This window comes from Drosophila gunungcola, assembly GCF_025200985.1.
Source record: "Drosophila gunungcola strain Sukarami chromosome 2R unlocalized genomic scaffold, Dgunungcola_SK_2 000012F, whole genome shotgun sequence".
NCBI classification, from domain to species: domain Eukaryota; kingdom Metazoa; phylum Arthropoda; class Insecta; order Diptera; family Drosophilidae; genus Drosophila; species Drosophila gunungcola.
In genome coordinates this window covers 828,311-837,755 of record NW_026453170.1, presented here as the reverse complement: position 1 = coordinate 837,755, position 9,445 = coordinate 828,311, and the positions used below count along the sequence as shown (strand labels likewise).

General features: G+C 44.9%; 4 protein-coding genes across 4 annotated transcripts; 2 read left to right on the top strand and 2 right to left on the bottom strand.

Annotated features, from left to right (window-relative positions):
• The first annotated feature begins 2,179 nt into the window (after positions 1 to 2,179).
• On the top strand, positions 2,180 to 4,291 carry LOC128255742 (nucleolar protein 9). The gene is made up of 2 exons (XM_052985465.1): positions 2,180 to 2,429; positions 2,488 to 4,291. Exons 1-2 carry the CDS (start codon positions 2,240 to 2,242, stop codon positions 4,278 to 4,280), a joined length of 1,983 nt encoding a protein of 660 aa, XP_052841425.1. The 5' UTR covers positions 2,180 to 2,239; the 3' UTR covers positions 4,281 to 4,291.
• Positions 4,292 to 4,495: 204 nt separating this feature from the next.
• On the top strand, positions 4,496 to 5,673 carry LOC128255755 (phospholipase A2). Its single transcript, XM_052985491.1, is given in 4 exon segments — positions 4,496 to 4,765; positions 4,767 to 4,796; positions 4,798 to 4,814; positions 4,895 to 5,673. Coding segments are annotated over 4 exon segments (561 nt in total). The 5' UTR covers positions 4,496 to 4,510; the 3' UTR covers positions 5,154 to 5,673.
• Positions 5,674 to 5,819: 146 nt separating this feature from the next.
• On the bottom strand, positions 5,820 to 6,682 carry LOC128255756 (phospholipase A2). Its single transcript, XM_052985492.1, has 2 exons — positions 6,430 to 6,682; positions 5,820 to 6,374 (listed from the first exon to the last, which is right to left on the bottom strand). The coding sequence occupies exons 1-2, from the start codon at positions 6,675 to 6,677 to the stop codon at positions 6,101 to 6,103; spliced, it is 522 nt and encodes a 173-aa protein (XP_052841452.1). The 5' UTR covers positions 6,678 to 6,682; the 3' UTR covers positions 5,820 to 6,100.
• A 54-nt stretch (positions 6,683 to 6,736) lies between these two features.
• LOC128255754 (NF-kappa-B inhibitor-interacting Ras-like protein) lies at positions 6,737 to 7,914 on the bottom strand. Its single transcript, XM_052985490.1, has 2 exons — positions 7,710 to 7,914; positions 6,737 to 7,647 (listed from the first exon to the last, which is right to left on the bottom strand). Exons 1-2 carry the CDS (start codon positions 7,902 to 7,904, stop codon positions 7,156 to 7,158), a joined length of 687 nt encoding a protein of 228 aa, XP_052841450.1. The 5' UTR covers positions 7,905 to 7,914; the 3' UTR covers positions 6,737 to 7,155.
• Between the last annotated feature and the right edge of the window lie 1,531 nt (positions 7,915 to 9,445).

The following is a 9,445-nucleotide window of genomic DNA, read 5'->3' as shown; positions in this document are numbered from 1 at the left end:
TTTTTAGATACTTAAATCCGATCTGAACGTAGTCAAATAAACAAATTAATATTTTTTTAATATTTTTATATTTAAAATAACTATGAACCGCAATGGTTGAAAATCAAAGGGCAAATGTTTAAGTTTAACACAAAACATTTGGAGTTACACGTTATTTTTACAAGCATGTTTACTACCTTTGACAGAATTGACATACTTTCCATTTGAATATTTTTTTAACTAATGTCAATATGCTCTTGAGTTGCATTTTTCCCACGCCCTCTAGTCGATCAGTACCTGTGAAATCGCCGACAATGATAACGCCCGGCCAGCCCATTAGCATCGGCTGACCGCAACAATGCGAGTGGGTCGGCAGTGCTAATCCGGGGCGACAGGTAAGCCTGCCAGTGCTAATGGTCATGTCTAATGGACGGCGTCGGCGCGTGCGGCGCGCTCTTCTCACTCGCAGATGCCCGATTCCTTCCCAGGATTCGGATACTGGACACGGATACAGGTCGCGCCGTGTCGCGTCCCGAGTAATGAGTTCTTCGGGCAGCACTTGGCAACGGCAACGGCAACGGCAACGGACGAAGGGCGGTGCTTGGCAACCCCTTGTATCTCGGTACTTCGGAGGGTGGATGCTGTCTGACTGGTTGGCTGGCAGCCCGGGGGCGGCTGCTCGATGATTTGTTTATTGATACTGTAGTTACACTTTGCAGACGGAGCCACCCCCAGAGTCCTGGGGAGTTCGGCGTTGCCAGGCGGAGAAGGGCGCGCACACACGTGTCTGGGCGAGATTGATGCCACATCTCTGGTTACACAATGTTTTGACTTCTTTTATCCGGCGGCGGCTTTTTCCGATAATTTAATTATGGGCTCTAAAGTGTTGCTCCTTATGCTCAAAATGAATTTAATGAGGGGCTTGCCATTTCCACCTTTCAGTTAAGACTGTGCGGCTTGACATGTGGGAATAATGTGTGTACCTTCTTCTAAGAAAAACGGAGTTCAATGGGGACTCGTCTTAAACGATGTTCAAATACAATTCAATTCGTCCTTCAGCTTAAGGGAAATCTGCGAAACGCCACACAAAGGCTTGAAAGGATACAATGCCTCTGTTCCTGTTCTTTTTATTATTATTTGATCCTTGTGCTGTCAATGCCCTTTTGACAGTTTTTGGTAAACCATTAGTAAAATCGACAATCCATAATGTTTAATTTTTATAAACTCCCGTTTGTGTATAACATGCATTTAAATATTTTAGTATTATAAAATTCTTGTTAATCAATTAGACCTTCTAATATTTGTTAATAACATAAATGAGACTTTTATAAAACTTAACAATATTATATATTCATTAACTCCCTTAGGGGACACTTCAGTTACCGAATTTAAATGGTCTGTAAATAAAAGCCTACAAAGTTGGAAACTTCAAACTATTTATTCTTGTTATTTATTATTTAAATAAGAAATGGGGCTTACACATTTTTAAAAACAGTGAAGGTATAATTTATTTTTAACTTTTATTTACAATGGGAGCTTTATAATATTATATTTTATTTTCATTCATTTACCAGATTGTTCCTATGGGAGCTATATAATTATGTCCCCTTCACTGCTTTACAAACTTCTGACTGAAAACATAACTACTGCAAGGCTATAATAGCAAAAATAACTATAAGCATAACATTTCAGAAAAATTGTTAAGACCTAGAACTAGTTAGATATATATTAGCCGCATAAGGATTTTTAAATATCCGTTGGCAAACAACAAGCGCCTTTAAACTTGATTTGTTAAATAAAGTCTTGTATTTTTGTCTTAACAATTTTAAACAAATAATGTAGACCTTCACCGAACCAAAGAGCCATAGTTGTGTGATAGTATGTAGAGCACAAATAAAATATTTCTGCCCGAGAGCTCATTTTCAGCTTTATTTACAAAAAAGTTGTGAGTTACATAATGAAGTTTACTGGATTTTTAAAACTTAAAAATCTTTCTTTGAAAACAAAAATTAAATCAACAAGCCTTTAAGCTCCATTGCGTGGGTGGGTTGAAGTATCCATTCGAAAAGCGAATTCAAATTCTACCGCAATTATCTGAAATATATCGATTCATCGACAAATAAATCGATAAATGTAGATGGAGTGTGACCTTTCTGCAGGCTAAACAGTATATTTTCTTCGGCCCAATGGTATTTTTCGTTACAGCGTGTTCTGGCGCACGTTGAAAGTAGATTTTAATTTTAATTTCAATTTGAACATAATGGAATCAGATGGCGGCTCGAAGCGGAAAAGGCCCAAGAAGAAGGGCAATCGCTTCATGCGGAACGCGAAGGGATTCGCCAAGCAGGGAATATTCGGCAGGGGAACGCACATTGACGATGAGCAGTTCAGTTATTTCATCAACATTCTGGACGCCATGAAGGTGGGATTCGAGGACGTGGAGGAGCGGGGTGAGTGGTAGTGATTGCCCTCAATCATAATCAGCTTTACTTACATCCCCACCCGCAGTCAACATGGCCAACAATGTGTTCGAGCAGACGCAGGACCAGGAGATCCACCTGGCCTCCAATCAGATCGTGTCCAAGGCGCTGGAGTCGCTGGTAGGATTTGTGGACGACGCCCAGCTGGAGCGCTACTTCAGCAAGTTTGGCGACAGCCTGCGGCCTCTGTGCTCCGACCGCTTTGCCTCACACGTCCTGCAGAAAATGCTCGAGATTGCGTTCCTGCGCGGCGTCGGCAAAGCAGCCGTCCAGGAAACCAGCGATGCCTCCAGCGCCAACAAGCGGGCCAAACCGGATGCCGCCCAAGTGGAGGAGGAGTACAACCTGGAGGCCGACTTTAGCGAGGAGCACCGCGAGAAGTGCCGGCAGTTCGTGCTGCGCATCTCGAAGTTCATGCTGAACAACCTGGAGGACTTCGTTTGGGACACCTGTGCCAGCCACATCATGCGCACCGCCATCCTGTCCCTGGTGGGCATGCACGTGCCCAAGATCGCCTTCGAGAAGGGCGGCACTGAGATGGCCAAGCACCGCAAAATGTACGCGGTGCCGGACGAGTGGCAGGAGGTGATGAAGGAGTTCCCCCAGCGCCTGGAGATGTGGCCCCAATTCTCGGACTTCCCCTACCAGGAGCACTCGTCCAGCCTGCTGGGCGTCATCTGCTTAGCACTGAGTGTGGCGGACAAAAGTATGCTTAAGCATTTCGGCAAGAAAATCCTAACCATCGGCCTGCTGAAGCCGAACGACGACGACGAGGAGAAGATGGACACAGACACCAAAATCGAAATTAAGGACGAGGACGATGAGGAGGAGAAGGAGAAGGAGCCAGAGGAGGGCGCTGAGCAGAAGCCAGCAGAGCCGATCTTACCCAAAGTCTTCCACCATCAGAGCTCGGTCATTCTGCTCGAAACGATTTTGAGCGTGGCAGGGGCCAAACTGTTGACCCAGCTGTATGCAATGCTCTTCTGCAACCGCATCGCCTACCTGTCTCAGCAGCAAGGAACGAACTTCGCCGTCCAGCGCCTGCTCCAGCACATCAAGGAGGTCCCGGACTTCGAGGCCGTCTTCACCGAACTCCAGCCGCACGTGGAGGCGCTGCTCAAAATGGGCCACACCGGAGTGGTGTCTGCCCTGAGTGCCGCCTGCCTGCGTCTGGGCGCCAAGCAAGCCCAGATGATTGCCGCTCTGCAGAGTGCCCTGCACGTCAGCGGCGACAAGGAAAAGTCGAAGCTTTTCTTCAACTGCCTCGTCAAGCTGAAGCCCTTTGAGGTGGTGGGCGGCGACGAGTCCGGTTTTGTTCACCTCCACGGCTCGCTCATCACCCAGCACGTGCTGCAGTTCAACAAGCCCATCTTCCTGGTGAACTGCATCCTCGATCTGCCCGCCACCCAGCTGGCTCAGGTCTTCAACACACCCAACGGTTCACACATCGTGGACGCCTTCATGCAGAGCAAGTTCATTGGCGAGAAGTCGAGAGAACGTCTGATTCGCCAGCTGGATGGCTTCTACGTCGACTTGGCCATCACGCGACACGGTTCCCGCGTCTTTGAGCAGTGCTTCAAGGCTGCGCAGGAAGCGCAGAAGCTTCGCATGGCCAAGGAGCTGTTTTCCAAGGCCAATATGCTGAAGGGATCGCCCCACGGGCGCATAATCTACACAAAGTACCGCCTGGACACCTACAAGCTCTCGCCCAGCCAGTGGCAGGAGAGTTTGACCAAGCACCTGGACGCAGAGCAGCCAAAGGAGGCTAAGCGGAAGACGGCCAAGACGGCCGCCGAAGCTTTTAAGGATATACTTAGTTAGTACCCAGACTACTTTAACTAATAAACAGTAGCTAAAGTGTTGAGAAAATTGAACTTGGTTTCAGCTTAGCTATGGCAAGTATTAGTATTCAGTTTCCATAGAAGTACCCTAACTTAGTTGTAAGTAAAGTAAATTTGTTGTTCTCGCTTGCCGCCCTTATCAGACCGAGTATAAGCGGCTGGAGGGAGCGGCCACAAGCTCAGTTGTGTGGCGACAGGCGAAGCTTAAACATGTGGCTCTTGCGCGGCACGTTCGTCTGTGGCCTCCTGGCCTTGGCAAGTTCATTCGGGGACGAGGCCATCTTCGAGGACGAGGACATCTACAACCAGGCGCTGCCCCCAGTGCCGCAAACGGGCATCACGGTGCCCGGGACCAAGTGGTGCGGACCGGGCAACACGGCGGCCAACTACGAGGACCTGGGTTGGGAGCGCGAGACGGACAAGTGCTGTCGGGCCCACGACCATTGCGACGAGATCATAGAGTCGCTTAGCTGCCCTCCACGGACTGCCCACCAACTATGGACTGGTTCCCCATGTAAGTGGAGGCTCCCCCGAAATCTCTTATCGATTTTGTCCACACTGACCACCCCATCCCCCATTCCCCATCTAATTCAGTCTCAAGTGCAGCTGCGAACAGGAGTTCATCAACTGCCTGCAGGCGGTGAACAGCTTGACCTCCAACACGCTGGGAAGGATCTACTACGGCAGCCGGAGCAGGTGCTTCGCCAACGGACACCCCACCGCCCAGTGCAAGCAGTACCAGGAGGGCACGTTCCGCAAGCGCTGCATCCGCTATCAGGTGGACAAGACTAAGGCCAAGGTCTGGCAGTTCTACGACATGCCGTTCTTCACGATCCCCGCCTCGAGTGGCTGACCCCAAAATGTAGATTTGTAGGCAAAGCAAAAATCTGAATTGACTGATGAACATGGCTCGACGTTTACAAGTACTTGTTGCATACTTACATATTTAAATTTTCTTTTATTTTATTGTAAGATATAGTGTCTCGGAGGTTTATGTCAGATATTTGCACTATATGTATACGTATATAGCCTCAGAAAAAGTATACAAGTAAAATGTAATATTTGTGTTTTTTATCTGTTTTTAAAAACATTATAAAATTATGTGTATGTAGGCATTTGGTTTCATGTCCAAGTTAGGAATACGAAAAAAGAATGATTATGATTTACTTGTAGAATTGTAATGTACTAATAATATAATGTTGAAAACTTTCAAGAATTTTTTTCCGCAACAAATATTTTCAGAGCCGGTGCCCATTAAAACTTTAACACTTCTGCACCGATCGTTTTAAAATTGTAAACACTAACTACAGATGTTATTTTCCAAAAGGTAAACAATTAAAATTTCGAGTAAAAGAAATGCCTGGGCAAAAGAATTCATTTTTTATTTCGGATGGTCCAGGTATCGAGTTATTTAAAAAGTAATTGCTGCTATTGCCCTAATATTTAATGTTATCTGTCTTACGACTACGTACCATCAGATTTATGTAGAGATTCTAAAAAAAAGATGTTTTGCATGAAATACAGTTTTCAACTAATTTATGCCTTTAATTCTAGTCTTTCATTTCGAATGGACATAAACACCTTTTTCTTGCAGTAAACCAGTTTAAAACTCTTAATTTTGTATTCTTCGTTCTTTAAAAATCACTTTAAAACTATATGTTTCGTTTTAGTCAATGCTAATTGGTTTATTTTACAAAGTGATTAGACTGACTACCTTCAAAATTCGAATCAATTCAGTTTAGCTTCAGTAAAATCAGCTATGTAAACAGAAGAGGGCTTATCGCCGGCGGATGTCGAAGTTCAATCCCGGGAGTCCTCCTCGCTGCCGCTGACGTGTGTGTAGAAAGCCAAGTCGTAGAACTGCCAGCGCTGCGACTGACCTTCGTCCACTCGGTAGCTCAGACATCGCGTCTCGAACAGGTCCGCCTGCTTCTCGCGGCAGGAGACGATGGGGTGTCCATAGCCGAAGCAGACCTCCTTGGTGCTGAAGTAGATCTTGCCGAGGGCCAGGGAGTGCCCGTTGCGCAGAGCGGAGAGGCAGCTCCGGAAGGCGGACTCGCAGGCGCAGGAGAATCTGCGGGGATTGCACACACATTGAGCCAAACACTCGCCAAGTGCCCTTCTCTTACATGGGAAATATTCCGGTGTTCCTCAGCCCGTAGAGCTCCTCCAGCGGCGGAATCTTCTGCTCACAGTTGTCGTGCGCCCGACAGCACATGTCCGTTTCCCGCTCAGTGCCCAGGTCATCGTAGTTGGTGGCTATGTTTCCCGGTCCACACCACTTCGTGCCCGGCACTATTATGCCCAGTCCCACAGCCACATGGCTGGCGCAGATGAGCGCCAGTAGCGCCGCTAGAAAGGCAACACGGCAAGTCATTGTTCACGCGGAAGGGGCTGGCAGACTACTAAATCAAGGGGATTTCCGCAGGGATGAAATTCGGTATGGTTATTTAATCAGTACGCCGACATTTGAGCTGCGATTGAGCTCTGAATACAGATTACGCTTAATGCTCTCCCACTGAGATAAGACATTTGGGTGTAATAAATACTAGATACAATAATTGGACACTCACAAACAGATAGACATAAGTACAAGTGGCTGCTCGGTCTCTAGACCACATAAACTCTAAGCGGTTAATACACGGCAAGTAAACACTAAATGGATTAATACGAGAACAGTTTGAGATGTTCCAGAAATCACAAAGCCCCGGAGACCTTTTAGACTTTGAACTAAGGTCTATACAAAGCTAGGCACATAAATGTGATTTTTCGTATCGATTTAGGCCCTTAAATGGTCGGAGATTTCTGGGTCAGCCCACGATTAAAACTTAAATGATATAGGGTTATCAGGTCGTCTAGGCCTCGCTCTTCTGCCGATTCTGCATGACCTGGCGAAGCTGGGGGAACGTGCTCTTCGTCTGCGCCGGATGCAGGCGGGCGCACAGCGAGGTGAAGGGCTCGTAGAGGGAGGGCCGCTCCATGGCGTTCACCGTGTAGTGCTTGATGCGCTCCCGCTGGCACCAGATGTTGGCGCGGTCCATGACCTTCTCGACCGGATTGGGAGCCGCCCGGGCCCGCACGTTGGCCAGCACCACGACGGGAATTTCCTTCTTCTCCTTGTGCTTCTCGATGTCGGTCTTGATGTCGGCCAGCATGTCCAGGCTGCGCGGGTCCATGGGATCGTAGACCAGGACGAAGGCGTCGGGGAACTGGAGGTAGTGGCGTGGCAGCTGCTGCTGCTCGCCCTGCAGTCCAGCCGTGTCGTAGATGCGCAGGGTCTCGCGCGCTCCACCCCGGCCCGTGTCCACACTGGCCACGTAGATGTCCTCGATGGTGGGATGGAGTTCCTGCAATCAAGTCGGATGATGAGCCACCAGTTTTCATTGGAGTCGCGTCGCCGCCCACTCACCGTTTCCGGATTGACGTGGCCGTAGACCAGCTGCTCGATGAGCGCAGTCTTGCCCACGCCCTTCATCCCGCACACCAGCACTTTGCCGACCTTGCCGATTTTGGCATTTAGCATCGTTCTTCCAGGAGAAATGGGGGTAACAAAAAAAATAAACAAAACTTTCGCTGGGCGTTCGCTAGTGTGACCGAGTGCCATCAAAGGGAAATTTCCTTCTTCGATATAACATGTCGCAGCTATTTATCGAATGGAATTTACCCGCTGAATTTGAATTAAATCAATACAAAGTTTTGCTTATCTAAAAATTCTTTGTATAAGACAGGCTATTGCCATCTTAAGAGACTAAAATAGCTTCATCAAGTTATCACATTCTGCAGTCCACGGTCCGGAGAAATTAATTTTTTTGGAAAAAAATCTGTCTTTTTTTTTCCCAATACTGCAATAAGTCTAAAATATTAATAGTTATTTACTTTGGATAATTAATCCAAGCCAAGATCGGGAAAAATATTTTATTTTTTCATAACTTTGTTTATTAGTTTTAAAAATTATTTAGTATCTATTAAAAATAAAAATAACTAAGAAAATAAGAATTAAGTTCATTTCAATATACAACTAGATTTAAGAAATATCAAATTAAATAAAAATTATCAAAATATATAGGGATTTATAAACCTTTAAAATTATAACTTTTTATCATTTAACATTTACAAAATGAGTAATGCAAAAATGTTCTACTTATTTTTGGTTTCATCTTTACTTTTGTTACGACAAAATGTTAAAGAAAATGCTTTGATTTATTTTTTGTTTATTCATTTTTTTACCTAGAAAATATGCAACATATTTTGAAACGGCCAAATCTCCACTCTTATGTCAAAATACTATGATAACAAGAAAGGAAGAACTTTTCATTTGCTTTTGCGATTTTTCCAATAGGAGCTGTTTAGTTGCCCACTTGTCGTCCGATTTAACCCTTCCGAACTTTAACACCTGCAATAAAAATATATTTTTTGGGAAGTTTAATTCACATAGCTTTAAAACTCAGAGACTAGTTTTCGTAGAAACGGACAGACGGGCGAACAGCAGGATATCGACTTACTGATCAATGATATATGTATATAGGTACTTATATAGTCGGAAATGTCTGTTTCACTGCGTTGGAAACTTTTGACTGAAATTATATTACCATCTGCAAGGGTAAACAAATAGTCTATACTTATATATGCAATTAAAACATAGGAAGCCCCAACAGTTGAAAAGGAAATCTGCCAAATCGCACAAAATCAGCGGGAGGAGTTGGTAGTTATCTAAATCCAATTTCTTATATCAAAAAAAAATGTTCATTAATGAAATCGTTATATTTAAAGATATTATTGCAAAGTATCCGTTTGGTAAAACAAAAGCCGAACAAAATAGGTATTTTGTAGGTTTTTAAGAAATAAGTTATATTCTGGGTAATCCCGAAACGTCTGAATCTCTGAATTGCCGAAAATTCAGCAAAATTATACTAACAATTTTCAGCAGCTACTGGGTTGCTGAAATTTCAGCAAGTTGAATTTTGTATGGAACAGCTGACCTAATTTCAGAATATTTCTGCTGACGTTTCAGACATTTCGGGAATACCCAGATTATATTTTTTACTTGCTAATTATTTTTGAAAGCTTCAAAAACATTTTGAACACCTACGTGTGTTTTTTGTTTTACCTTGTACAGTTTCACAAGATATAACAAAAAATAACATA